This window comes from Piliocolobus tephrosceles, chromosome 15, assembly GCF_002776525.5.
Source record: "Piliocolobus tephrosceles isolate RC106 chromosome 15, ASM277652v3, whole genome shotgun sequence".
NCBI lineage: Eukaryota > Metazoa > Chordata > Mammalia > Primates > Cercopithecidae > Piliocolobus > Piliocolobus tephrosceles.
In genome coordinates, this window is record NC_045448.1 from 9,110,959 (window position 1) to 9,125,617 (window position 14,659).

Consider the following 14,659-nt stretch of genomic DNA (forward strand, 5'->3'; position numbering starts at 1 on the left):
TCTCGCTGTGATGCCCAGACTGGAGTGTAGTGGCTGATCTCAGCTCACTGTAACCTCTGCCTCCCGGGTTCAAGCAGTTCTCCTGCCTCAGTCTCCCAAGTAGCTGGGACTACACGCGCACGCCACCATGCCCAGCTAATTTTTGTATTTTTAGTAGAGATGGGGGTTTCACCATATTGGTCAGGCTGGTCTCGAACTCCTGACCTCAGGTGATCCACCTGCCTCAGCCTCCCAAAGTGCTGGGATTATAGGTGTGAGCTACTGCATCCAGGCGACACTGTATTTTTCCAAATTGCAACAGGGAAGGATTTTAATGTATAGAACTTTCTCCCATAAATTTGTCTAATAGCTTTACTGTTAGCTAATACTTAATCTGTATACTTAATATTTAACCTGAATAGCAAACAGTTATTAATGTAAAACAGAACTGCTGATGATAATGCTTAAGATCAGCTTGTATGTTTTGTGGAGCCATTCTTATGGTTGTCATTTTTTAATATTTATGTCGTTATAATTGTTCCTACTTCAAATAAAGGCGCTGAATATTTTTCTCTCTTTTGTGATATGCTGTGAAGTGAGAAATCTATCCTTAATGGTAGTTAAGAACGAATACCTTTCCCCATATCACAGGGAAAAAGAAAGACTACAAGGTGGAGGTGGGGAGGGAGGATGAGTGGTGTAATTTAAGTTGTGGTTCTTTGCTGCTCTTAAAGATAAGCCCAGGCAAGCGACTGCCTTCCATGGGATACCCAAGTCAAGAACAGGGAGAGTGGCAGTTGAGCCCCGAGCCCTGGAGCCAGCCTGACTTGTTGAAATCCTAGCTTCCCCGCTCCCTAGCTGTATAACCTCAACCAAATTATTTGGTCTGTCCGGGCCGGTATCTTTAGCTACAGAATTGGAGTAGTTCTGACCTCAAAGGGCAGTTAGGAAAATTAAAGAAATTATTTCATGAAAAATGTTTAGAACAGCGCCTGCCTTGTGTAGGTGTATAATAAAAATAGCTGAGTACATGTAGCTATTGTTATTCAGAGTCATCATTTTGTCCATGAAGGTGCTTTTGTATTTATCAAAGTGCATAAACCTTGTTTATTATGTATCTAAGACCCCACAATTTGGAAGTAGCCCTAAAAGTTGCCCATGTATAGTTGTGTCATCACAGGGAGGTAACAGAATAGACACAGGCTACGTATGGGTGGGTATACACCTGTGTTAAAGTACTTGGTTGCATGCATGGTTTGTAACCATGTCTCTAGAAATAGATCATTTTGTGTTGGTTCCTGGATAAGTTAGGTAATCCGATTGGCCACAATCCACAGTCAGTTGTGCTTTCACTTGAAAGTGTCCAGATTTACAAGATTAGGCAGAGCTTGATATCTTCTAATACTGATTTCCGACGCTCCAGGAATTCTCTGAGATATCTACAGAGTATGGAGAGTATCTGACTAACCTGTAGAAGATAAGACCAACACAGCCACGAGCCAGGAGAGTCTAGTACAACCCTGTTTATCGGACTTTCGCTAGTCCAAACTTACATTTATTAAACCCAAATCCTTCACTCTGCAAGGATGGGTTCAACTCTCCCATCCTAACTCTGTAGACTCACTGGAAGGAAGCTGCTGGGCCTGGAAGTACATGAGGGTTTCACAGGTCTGTCCAGGCATAGATGCATATGTGTATGTATCTGGATTAATCCCAAATCCAGGTTTTTTTCATCTTGAAGTGACCGGTGGCCAAGGGAAGTGGGGCCCATGAACGATGGAAGTTTAAGACATTCTTATTTGATCTTTCCTTTAGCAGCTTGGTAGGTGGGTAAGATAAGCCCACTCCTATTTGGATATTCTTCCAAGATTTCTAAGAGGTATTCTGCTGTTTGAAATTTTTGTTTCTGAAATTATCTTCTTACCCTCAGTCCTTTGCTTTTTTGGACTAAGTATGATCTATTTTTTGAAACTGTAATACAGTAGCCATTTTTGACACACCTCTGATGAAAGTATGTTGTGATCGCTTGGTGTCATGTATGGGGGAGAGGGTTTGGGGGTTACAGATATAAATGAAGTATATTTTGTTGAAACTTAAGTGACAGCGATGGTTGGCATTTAGGAATGTGAATCTATTATCTGTCATCACTTCAAACAGTAGGAAAATCATTTCTCTGCCATTTTTGTGCTGTGAAATTACCTTCCCTGGAAGTGAGGTTTTTGCTAAGAAAAAATGCTTTTAAGGTCACCAGAAATTGAACTGGGTGGCCAAGTTACCTGGCGCATCATCTGTGTTGTTGGTAGGAATCAGAACCAAATGTTTTGGGCTTAGCTATGGCAGTACCTTGATCTGAAGGCACCCACTGCCAGCACCCTCAAAACTGGCATCGCTTGTCCCCTTGTCCAGGTGGGTTTGTGTAGACCACCAAGGTGCCCTTGCAGGGAGGCAGTTGCCCTCTGTGGAGACGAAGTTCAAGGGCCTCTGTAATTTGTCTCAGTCATGCCTTCCTCTGTCAAGTCTGCCTTCTAAAGGCCACCTTTGCGAACTAGTGAAGAACTTGCTCTTGCTGTATCTCGTGAGGATTGATACTGTATGATTTTCCATTCCTTCCACCCAACCCCAACCTTTTTATTTGTTTTTTGCTTTTAAACAGGCTAACCGGCCTCCTGCAAAGCTCAACCTGCTAACCTGCCAGGTGAAGACCAACCCTGAGGAGAAGAAGTGCTTTGACCTTATTTCACGTAAGGCTCCCTCTGAGATGCCGCACCACAGAGACGTTGTCTTATGCTCTCTTCTGTGGCGTCCTTCACATTTCAAACACTGCATTCTGAAGAATTGGTTTTTGAAGAAACACACCCTTTTTTCTAGCAATATGCATGCTTTGTGTTCCATTAGAAACTGCTGGCTTGCTAGCCTTTCTAGTTGAGCGTTTGACTTTTGAGGACTGGCGCTGCTCCTCAGGGACACTATAGACCTGAGACATCATCACCTGGCTCTGTGAGCTCTTAGCCTCAGCATTCCTGTTCCTAAATAAGGAGATCCTATAAGAGAAGCCCGCAAGCCTAAAACCCCTTCACTTTAAAAGGAGAAAAGAAGGACAATTCTGTTTTCAAAAACTTACATAATTTGGGTGATGTTAGAAATGCTATAAAACTAAAATGAGGGTCTTCAACAGGGCCCTTGAAACTTCAGTGTTTGAAACTGTTTTTCTTCCTCACCATAGGATTAGTCTTTCTGCTTCTCTATACTTTTCCTTTTTGTGGTGTTCACAAAAGAATCCCCACGGAACCATCCGTTGTGGTGAATGTTTACTCAGCACCCCCTGAATTGAAGGGCTCATAAAAGAAAGTAAGATAAACCTTTTTTCCTTGGTATTTCTGTGTGGCAGGGTTACAGTCTAGGGGAAGAAAGGGCCAGTCTCCCCTTTGAAGAGGCAGTCACTAGGGATTTGGGCGCAAGACTTACATTTGCAGAGGACCACGCCGGACTGTGTACTGTAGGGAGGCGGTGCTGTTCTCTGTGCCTCAGTACCCCTGAGCGGGAGATGGCTGCCTTTTCAAATGTCTGCTGATCTGTATTATTGAGGGCTAGGAAGTCACTGGTTATGTGATTTAGCATTCCCAGCAAACTGCGGGTGATTAGCACTCCATCTTACCCACCATGGCTTGCTCTTACCCTCCTTTTTTCCCTTCTCATACCCTCTGTGTCAATCTCTGGGGAGGGTTGAGCACTGTGATGTGTGCAGAGGGTTCCAGTACCATTTGTTCTGTTCTTCAGACTCTAGACTGGTTTGTAAAATAAAATGGACTTTATCCTGCATCAAACACCCATCCTGACTCTGTCTAGTAAGGTCCACAAACTCTCATCAAACTTGCCTTTCATTCATACAAGATGTTATAAAGTGCTGAGTACTGGCCAGAGTTTAAAATGTGATTTGCAAGCCAGGTGTGGTGGTGTGATCCCGTAGTCCCAGCTACTTGGGAGGCTGAGGTAGGAGGATCACCCAAGCTCAGGAGCAGACATCCAGCCTCGGTAACATAGCAAGACCCTGACGCTTTAAAACACACACACACACACACTCTCACACAGTGATCACTGCTGGGTTACCTGTGTCTAGCTAGCAAAAAAGGCTTGAACTGAAGAGTTTTAGAAAACCTGATGGTGTAATCTGATGTCTGCCAGTGGCTGGAGCTGACTCAGGGTTTTAGGCCTTTCCGTTTTCTGAACTAGTAACACACAAGAAGCTCGGCGTTAAAATGCCCATCAATGACTCATAAGCAGTAATAGTGAACCGATCGCCTGGAGGTGGGTGTAGGGACTTCTTCCCTCAGCTGCCCCAGGTCCCTCCAGCATGCCCCACAGGGAGACCCTGCTAGATGCCATATGCGCAGAAGCACTTGCTCCAGTGTATTCCCAGCCTACACCTTTTTACAACACAGCAGGCAGCAGGGAGGATCCGTAGATGGCAAGTGTGCATGCCTCCCTTCTGGGCGTGAGTTACCGTAGCTCTTACGTGTGTGGGAACATGGTCTTCTGTGAATCTGGCCACACACAAGCTCTGTGGCCAACTGATATTTACCAAGATCCTGCCAGTGTCTTTGCTGCAGCCTGATGCACTTAGACATCTTCAGGAAGGACTTCTAGCCTCTGATGCCTAGAAAGGCTTGCTGAGCACAGTTGGGGACAGTGTCATGAGTTTGCGAGAGTCCGTTATTGTCTTTGAAAAGAGCTGAGCTCTTATCCCTCCTTCTTCCCTGCTTGTCTTCCAGTGGGTAAAATGAATTCCAGTCATGCAAATTCTTCATCCTCAGCGAGTTTTCAAAAGGTGCCTTCCCTATGAGTATCTGTAGTGAAAATGCTCTGTGCAGGGCTGCATGGGTTTGGGTTGAAAACTGGCCAGACACCCTAGAGAGTCATTGTGGTAAACCTGGCCTCAGTGTAAGCCATGATTTGATGAATATCCTGAGAACGTGAGGGACATGGGGTCAGGGCCTGGTTCTGGCCGATTCAGGAGCATCTGTCTTCACCCCTCGCAGATTCCTCCTCTGCTTCCTGACCAGCCTCATGGGATAAGCATCACCAAGATGCTTTTGAACTCTCAAGATATTTGGGGGGGCCAGGCAGTGGCTCACGCCTGTAATGCAAGCACTTTGGGAGGCCAAGATGGGAGGATTGCTTGAGGCCAGGAGTTTGAGACCAGACTGGGCAACATAGCAAGACCTCCTACAAAAAATTTCAAAATAGCTGAGTATGGTGGCATGTGCCTTTAGTCCCAGCTACTCAGGGGCTGAGATGGGAGGATCGCTTGAGCCCAGGAGGTTGAGGTTGCAATGAGTTGTGATCGTGCCATTGCACTGCAGCTTGGACAACACAGCAAGACTGTCTAAAAAAAAAAAAAAAAAAACATTTGGGCAGTTGGGGAAGTCAAGTGGAGACACATGCATTGAGGCAGTGAGGGTGATATTTTCTGTGTGCGTCTGCCAGGCACCACATGGTCACCCATTCCTCCTCCTCCTCATCTGGTCAGTTCATCTTGGAATCTGCCCAGAGAACTCAGAAGAGCAATAGACTGACTGGCTGATTACAGTTATTTCCTACAAGATGCTCCTTTATCGTCCTTCCCCCTAAACAGGGGCTTCCCATTCTCATGAAGGTGAAATTGGGGCTGGGGGCAGTGACTCACACCTATAGTCCGAGCTACTTGGGAGGCTGAGGTAGGGGGATCACTTGACTCCAGGAATTTGAGGCTGCAGTGAGCTGTGATTGTGCCAGTGCACTCCACCCTGGGTAACAGAGGGAGACCTTGTCACTTTAAAAAAAGAAAAAGATGTAAATGGGCATGGGCTCTTCTAGGAGGATGGTTCTGTGGCAAGGCCAGCCTTTCTGGGAGCTCATCCAATCCGTTGCCTGCAGACTGACCCCACTTGTAGCAAATTCAAGTCCGGAGCCATTATCCGCAAACCCCACTGGCACCCTGGGCAGGATGGAAAGAATAGGAGAATTTTGAGGTGACCCAGGTGAGTCCCCTGAGTAGGATGGAGCCAGAGGGAGTCAGTGACCTTCCAGGTCCACAGGGCAGGCTAGTGGCCAGTAGAGCCAGAGTCCCGGCTGGAAGCTGCCCTTCGCTGGCCACCAGCACCTGAGTGCTCCAATTGCCCCCTCAGTCTCCTCCTGCTCTTCTCCCTCACAGCTGAAGCTGCTAGAAGCTGTCTGCTTATTTGTAGCATCTTTAAAGAGTGTAGTAGAGGGGATTCTTGCTTGAAGTTTTTCCTCAGAGGTTTGCCTCCTGCTTCTGCAGTTTTTACACGTCAGAATGCAGAAATTGGCCAGGTGCAGTGGCCCACACCTGTAATCTCAGTACTTTGGGAGGCTGAGGTGGGAAGATAGCCTGAGCCTGGGAGATCAAGGCTGCAGCAAGCTGTGCACTGCACGTTTGCACCACTCCACTCCAGCCCGGGCAACAGAGTGAGACTCTGTCTCAAAAAAAAAAGAAAAAGAAAAAGAAAGATGCCATGGTGTTGTAGAAAGTGGTGGGGCCAGAAGTCCAGGAACCAAGTTCTGCTGCTGGCTATGCTTGTTTTTTGCAGCTTAGCCTCTCTAGGCTTCAGCCCTCACCCAGTCACTTACCAAGAGTTGTTCTGAGAACCAATGTGCTTTCAGGAGTAAACACCAGAGAGAAGTGACGTGTCCACTCACTTTTAGGAGCACAGATGTTGGTTGTGTTTCCCTAAGAACAGAATCGGTACTTGTCATCATTCTGCCATCTGCAAAAGCTGGATTCCCCCCGCCCCCGCTTTTCTTTATTAAATCTAATTCTATTTTTTGCTTTGGTTTTAGACTGCTTTTAGATAGAGAATATCCATATATCCCTCCCCCAGCTTTCCCTTCTGTTAACATCTTAATACAGTTATCCAGTAGTCCATGGTAGATTGTTATCCCATCATATTTATATCGTTATCAAAACCAGGAAACATTGGTTTAATGCTGTTAGCTAAAAATCTTACTCAGATTTTACCAGTTTTCCCCCAAATGTCCTTTTTCTGCTCTAGAATTCCATCCAGGACCCCACGTGACATTTAGTTGTGATTTTATCCTGGTCTTTTGCGGTCTGTATCGGTTCTGTAGTCTTCACTTGTTTTTCATGATACCTTAAAGAGTGTTGACCTGGGTTTTGGTCAGACTCCGCTTCATTTGGATTTTTGTAGTGTTTTCTCGTGAGTGGATTGGGGTTATATGTTTTTGGCAAGAGCAGCACAGAAGTGATGCTGCCACATCCCACACAGCCGCCTCCCTGCTGCACACACACAGAGGTCCACAGCCTGGCGAAACACTTGTAAAACAGTGCTGACGCCAGCAATATGTGAGTGTAGAATTTTATATTCGACCATTATTTAACACTCTCCTCCTGATTTAGCTGTATTTCTAGTACTCGATTCTCAAAGCATATTATTCTTAGAATTTCTCATACTAATCTTTTTCTAAGAAAGCCAGAAAACTTCTAAGATACTCTTTTCAAAAAAGGTTTTTATTATTGAAAGGGCTTTAACAATTACTTTTTGGGGGCCAACTCTGTAGTGAGTTAAAATGAAGCGATTGAGAGGATAGTGATGGTTTTCGTGGAATAGCTTCAGTTTTTAAAAGCGGCATCTTTTAAAACTTGAATGAGGGAAAGGGCAGGTTTATTTTGCATTCCAATGCCACTGTTGGTGAAGGCAGACAGTTGGAGGATATGAGGGAGTGCCTGATTTTATACAAATCAGTAATTTCCTAACAGAGCTAAGATTATTCCAGAGGCTAATTAGAAACCACTTTCTTTTGGAATTGTGTATGGATTGCTGTCTGAGCTCACAGTTGAAATTCCTCTTGCTATGCAGATGACAGAACTTACCACTTCCAAGCCGAAGATGAACAGGAATGTCAAATGTAAGTTACATAGCGGTGGGACTTTGGGCTGGACTTACCTGTTGTTTGTGGGATTTAACACGTCACTCTTGTTTTTCTAGATGGATGTCTGTGCTGCAAAATAGCAAAGAAGAAGCTTTAAACAATGCATTTAAGGGGGATGACAATACTGGAGAAAATAACATTGTCCAAGAACTGACAAAGGAGATCATCTCAGAAGTGCAGAGGATGACGGGCAATGATGTTTGCTGTGACTGTGGGGCACCAGGTGACCCAGGGACCCCACCCAACCCTGGGCTCTAGGACATTTAAATCCCATTCTGATTCACAGAATCCATTCATTGATTTTCACTTTCATTTCAATCACAAAATGAAGTGCAGCTCAGCCTGAGTTCATCCCATTACACAAATGCTTAATGAACTGTGCAGACCGCGGCAGGGGAGAGGGGTGGGACGACGTTTGCCTGCCGGGCCCCAGAGCAGGACTGAGTAAAGAGGGTTTGACAGAGCTGCAAAGATTGAAATGCTTTTTGAGAAATGAAAACTGAAGGGTACAGTGAGGGTGAACTCAAGGTCATGTGGGCTGAGAGGCTGCATGTGGCTGGGCTTGCTTGCTTGGAATCTGCTCTCTTCTCCCTTTATCCTACTTTGCAGAACTTCTGAAGTAGCTTTAAGCCGCTGTCTGGCTCTGTGACCCTGGGAGAGCCACTTGCTTTGTTAAACATCGATTTTCCTGTCTGTAAACTGAAGGGATAGGTCCCTTTCAGCTGACGCATTCTGTGAAATAAGATTTGATTTCTACATTTTGATAAAGCATATTAGGGGCTTTGTAGTAGGATGTGGTTTAAGGAATTTACTTACTCTAATTGAGACAGAATGGTGGGAGTGGGGGGGGTCAGGGGGACTACACGGGTGCATTTTCTGAACACTTACAAAATGAAAAAGATGGAGGCTTGGCTAGAATAGTCGGTCCCCTTTTCATTCCTCTAATTCTATGACAATTTTTCTTAAAAAACCGAACACAACCGAAGTAGAGTGGACAGTTGAGAAGTACCCTTAGGTTCCCATGACCCTGAAGACTGTATTTGGCCTTGGATCCATTAAAAAAAAAAAAAAAAAAAATACTGGCTGGGTGCAGTGGCTCATGCCTGTAATCCCAGCACTTTGGAAGACTGTGGTGGGCGGATCACTTGAGGTCAGGAGTGCGAGACCAGCCTGGCCAACATGGTGAAAGCTCGTCTCTATTAAAAATACCATAATTAGCCTGGCGTGATAGTGCACACGTGTAGTCCCAGCTACTTAGGAGGCTGAGGCAGGAGAATCACTTGAATCCAGGAGGCGGAGGTTGCAGTGAGCTGAGATCACGCCACTGCACTCCAGCCTGGATGGCTGAACGAGACTGTATCAAAAAAACAAAAAAACGAAAATACCTTTTTGGCAAGAGATGAGGTAGGGGGTGATAAGTAGTGAATCATGGTCTTTCTTGAGAAAGGGTAAAGACAGTCTATGGTTTGGGTTTTTCATACACTTTGATAAAGAGCTCAAAGGTATGTAGTCATTATTTTAAAATGCCAAGACAGTGTGGGTAATAGAAGAATGATGTAGAGTCACCTAAATGGATGCTTGTGCCTCCCCAAAGCACGTGGATACAGTGGAGTTGTCCTACAGAAGCGCAGACGCAGATGCCAAAAAGGTTTTCCAACGTGGATAACATTTTTAATAACTCGAGCATATAAAAAATAACTTCATCATTGCCTACTGACTAAAGTTGCGATATTTACCTACCGTGAGTTTCTGAGGGTAACAAACAATTCTGAAGAGAATTGTGTTTATGGATTGTGATGATGTACTCAAGGACATCTTTGTAATTTCCTATTTTTAGCAAATTCCACATTCATCTGTCACTCATTTTGTGGGTGCCTATCATGTTCTAAACTGATGGTAGGGGCATGTTAGTGAGGAGCCGAGCTGTGAGGGGAAAGCGTGGCTTTGAACGCAGGTAGAGGCAGGGCCACGGTCTGCTCTGCACTCCCTGGCAACCTCGAGCCTGAGCATTGTGAAGCTGTCTCTGCCGTATAATGAGATAAAAACCCCTGCCTTGGCCATCTCATGGGGCTCTTAGATTTGATACAAAAGTGCTCTGTGATTTCTGAAGCTCTTAACAATGCAAACTATTGTTGCTACTACCAGCGTGCTGAACACAGCACATCATATGTACATAGTACGTTCTCTTTTATTATCAGCATCTATAGAAGCGAATGTTTTAAGCCTATTCTCCTTTTACTAGTAGACTTTGGCTGGTCTCATTGTTTGCCTCTTGCTCCATTCTGCTAGTGTGACCAAGCTGGTGATGGGCGTGGTCTGTTTTCATGACCAGCCATTGAGGAGCCCTTGGTCACTGGAGTGTGTTCTATTTATTTTTGCACACACAGCATCTGTCACACGAATGGAAGGATGGGGAGATAGAGAGGGAAGAAGAGGGAGAGTAGATGTGTGCATATGTGGGTATTGCATGTAAATTGCTGGCAATTATGGATAAAGTTTCCAGCTGTGGTAAGGATCAGAAAATGCTCATGCTCAGAACTCCTTGTTCAGTAACTATGCAGGAAGAAAGTTGTGACTCCTGACCTTCTTTTTGACTGGAAGCTCAAATCTGCCCTGTTCTCTTTGGCAGATCCTACATGGCTTTCCACCAACCTGGGCATCCTGACCTGCATCGAGTGTTCCGGAATCCACCGAGAGCTGGGGGTTCATTACTCCAGGATGCAGTCCCTGACCTTAGATGTACTGGGAACGTCTGAGCTGCTGGTAATTTTTAAATCCTTGATTTGAGATTGGAAACAAATGAGCTGTAAGCTAAGTTTTACTTTTGGCATTCTAATCCATTTTGGTAAGCTAGTGATTGTTGATATATTACCAAATGGGTTTGGATAATTAGAAACTCATTGATAATTCTTCATTTTTAGCTACTGGTGGTTGAGGGCACTTCTTGTTGCGAAACTTTATTCTTAAATGAATAAAGAGGAGTAAAACCAAAACAGCATTGAGAGTGGTGTGAGGTTCTGCAGAAATGGGATAAGATGGTGACATAGGCCAGAGCTCACCCCCTCCATTAGACAGATGTGGAATCCAACATCTAAAGACAGGAAAGTACTTATTTTCCCTCATCACCAGCGATTTCTGACAAGGCTGTGGTGACAGCTTGCCTCAAGCCTCTGACTTTTCCCTACCCTAGATTGTCCCCTTTGGGGGCACATATTGGTCTTCATTTTTACCGCCTTTGTTTCTTAAGTCTTTCATTCTTGGTTCAGTGATAACGCTTAAACCATGTGATAGAGATAGGAGGAGACTGAAGCATTTTCTCTGAAGTGGTTTTCAGAGTATCGAGACTATGGTCCCACAAGGTCCATCAGACAGGTTATGCTTTTGGCCACCTAACACATGAGCTTTCGTGACTGTCTTCCCTAGAAAGCAGTTCTTGAATTCTCTCCTGGGACAGCTGAGTGTTGACAGTAAACAGTGAGTAGATATTGATTGCTATTGATTTTAATGTTGAATTTAAAAGTTTACATGTAGGGAATGTAATGTCAAGAGCAACAGTCGTGACAGAAAATCAATAGTTGTAGACCATGTTCCTCTCAAGGGGCCACCAGTCTTATTGATGACTTCGAATCCAGTGTGTCTGAACTTCGAGTGCATTTTGAACTGTCTTGTCAAACCTTTCCAGTCTTTCTGGGAATGCCTTTATGGTCTTGAAAGACAAGAATTGGGAGAAACTACAGTGGATCCTAGCAGCCTAGTTAGTAACATCCTTAGTTACTTAAAGTTTAAAACTAAGCTAGTCTCACTTTAAGTTTAAAACTAAGGAACTCCAAGCAGTGCCTTCCTGGTTACATACGGCAATTATTGTTCATGTAATAATGCATGTAACCTACATCTTAGAGAGGTGAACAGGTGTACATGTGGCATCTCTTGGATAACTGATGATGGCATAGATTGGAGATTGTCATGGTACATTTTCAAAGAAGCACAAAGTACTTCTCAGTAAACACTGATGAACTATGGCAGTTGTTTCTTCTACTGATTTTCTTAAAACAATGGGAAGTGTTAAGTGATTTATGATGAAGTAGTAATTGTTGATTTTGTACTATGTATTTTGCAGACCACTTTATATATACTAGGCTCATTTGATCTCCAGTAACAACCTGATGACCTTGGTATATTATCCCCATTTTACAGAGGAGGACACTGAGGCTTAGAATGTTTCAACATGCCTAGGGTTATGAAGCTTTTAAGGTGACAGATCTGGGGTGTGGGCCTTTTTACTCTGATTCCAGAGTAAACCATTGAGGAGCCTGGGACACAAATTGGCATTTTAGTGGGTTGTCTTGCTATGTGATAAACATTTAAACATCTCTACTATCCTTCCCTATCACCATCCCCAACAAATGTTTAACAGTCAACTCTGGAGAAAAAAGACCCCTGGTGTGCAACCTGTGTGTTCTCGTGGTGTAAATACTCCCACAACGGCCAATTTCAAGCTACCCATGTGAATTACTAAATGTGAAGTTGGAAAAAGATGTTCATTATATAGTACATTCACCATGCAACGCAGTGGGTGTAAATAACTTCATGAACATGGATAATAGTAAAATGTAGTGTAATTAGGAAATGATGAGTTTTGAGCATATACCTTAGTTATTAATATAACATAATTATGAGTTTATATAGTATAATTTTTAATAGTAGCAGTATTTAGCAGTTGGCTTGCAAAATTCCTGAAATTTTAACAGTTGACTGTTATGAGCTGGTAGGAGCCTGACCCCACCATCTGTTATAATTTCTTAAATGTGTCTCAGAAATTTCATGTTCTTTATGAGACTGAATTACCTACTAAAGAAGAAAACACCAAAGAAAGGTGAAAGGAATATGTTGTTCTGTCTTGATGAAACAATGAGGTGACTTCTTATGCCTAGTTAAATTCTCCATTTCTGTCTCCCAGAGCCTCCATCTGCATTCTTGTGGGAGTTTAAAGTTTGGTTGACTGTCACCCACAATGAGAAATCAGCCAGTGCCTGCTTAATCAATGTCTGCAGATATTTTCAAAATCGAATTGCTCCCAGAGTTTTAAACTCTCCCTTACCCAAGCCTTTTTTCCTCAGTGGTTATCAGGAAGAGGAGAGACAGCAGTGAATTGTGCAGGATTTACTCCCTTCAACTCTGCTTGCCCTGCGCTCTGGCTGGTCCTCTGTGGTTCACAGGAGGTGGACATCTCCTCACGGCTCCCCCGATCCATTTGTTGTGTGCTAGGAGTGTGGTCATGATGTCGTGGCTGTAAACCTTATTCCTTAGCCCTTTGGTTAAGCAGTATGTAGGGTGTCAGGTGTTAGTATTCATTGGCAAAGCTTGGAAATTTCAAGGCTTCTTTCTTTTTTTTTGAGACGGTCTCACTCCATGACCCAGGCTAGAGTCCAGTAGTGCAGTCTTAGCTCACTGCAAGCTCACTGCAACCTCTGCCTCCTGGATTCAAGCAATCCTCCCACCTCAGCCTCCTCAGTAGCTGAGACTACAGGCAAGTGCTACCACGCCTGGCTAATTTTTATAATTTTGGTAGAGATGTATTTTTGTATTTTTGATAGCCATGTCCAGGCTGGTCTCGAACTCCTGGGCTCAAGCGATCCTCCTGCCTTGGCCTCCCAAAATGCTGGGATTACAGGTGTGAGCCACTGTGCTTGGCCTCAGCCTTTTAAAAGTACCCAGGTTGTTTGTTTTATTTTGCTTAGACTGTCAGGTACTGGGATGAAGGATTTCCTGAAGTCTTTGCCTCTTTCTCTGCATGTGTGTGAGTGTGTGTATATTTGGAATTATATCTGACACACTGTTAAGAACCATAAAGAATTAGCTATCATTGTTATCTCCTTTAACAAAATCCTTTCAGAAAAGTGGTCCCCATGTGCTAACATGTGAACCCCCAGGGAGGCCGTGCACAGTCTGTGCTTGTAGTCTGTTCTTACTAACCTTTTCAATTCAGAGTTGCATGGCACGCAGGGCCTCGGCTGACTTGCTCGCTGAAGTATGTTTTCTTGTATAGCAAGTGTTCGTTAGGCCCCTTGGTGCCTTGTGAAAGGAGAGTGGTGGGTGCAGTCTCACAGGAGTAGCATCTCTTCTCTTTCGGATAAATAGGACAGCCCGTTTCAGGATGACATGCTGTGACAGCGAAGGATTTCATTTTTTTAATTTTTTATTGTATGTATTTATGGTGTACAACGTGATGTTTTAGTATATTGTATACATTGTGTGTGACTAAATCAAGCTAGTTAACATACCTGTCACCTCACATGCTTATGTTTTATGGTGAGAACACTTAAAATCTACTCTCTTGAGCCCGGTGTGGTGGCTGGTGCCTGTAATCCCAGTACTTTGGGAGGCTGAGGTGAGAAGATTACTTGAGTCCGGGAGTTTGAGACCAGCCTGACCAACATAACGAGACCTCCATCTCTACAAATAATTTTTTAAAATTAGCTGGGAGTGGTGGCAAGCACCTGTGGTCCCAGCTACTTGGGAGGCTGAGGCAGGAGGATCACCTGAGCATCCAGGAAGTTGAGGCTACTGTGAACTGTGATCTTGCCACTGCACTCCAGCCTGGGCAACAGAGTGAGACGGTCTCAAAACAAAATTTTCAAGTATATAGTACATTATTATTAACTAGAGTCACCATGTTGTACACTAGATACCTAGAATTTCTTCATCCTAACTGAAATTTTGCATGCTTTGACCA

The 14,659-nt window shown here is 44.1% G+C and overlaps 1 protein-coding gene across 2 annotated transcripts in view; it reads left to right on the forward strand.

Moving 5' to 3' along the window:
• ASAP2 (ArfGAP with SH3 domain, ankyrin repeat and PH domain 2) overlaps positions 1–14,659 on the forward strand; it is a 199,863-nt gene that overhangs the window by 139,019 nt on the left and 46,185 nt on the right. For both annotated transcript variants that reach the window (XM_023199047.1, XM_023199055.1), the window contains exons 12-15: positions 2,633–2,720; positions 7,854–7,902; positions 7,983–8,149; positions 10,556–10,689. In XM_023199047.1, the coding sequence (XP_023054815.1) occupies positions 2,633–2,720; positions 7,854–7,902; positions 7,983–8,149; positions 10,556–10,689 (438 nt within the window). The remainder of the gene's footprint in view (positions 1–2,632; positions 2,721–7,853; positions 7,903–7,982; positions 8,150–10,555; positions 10,690–14,659) is intronic.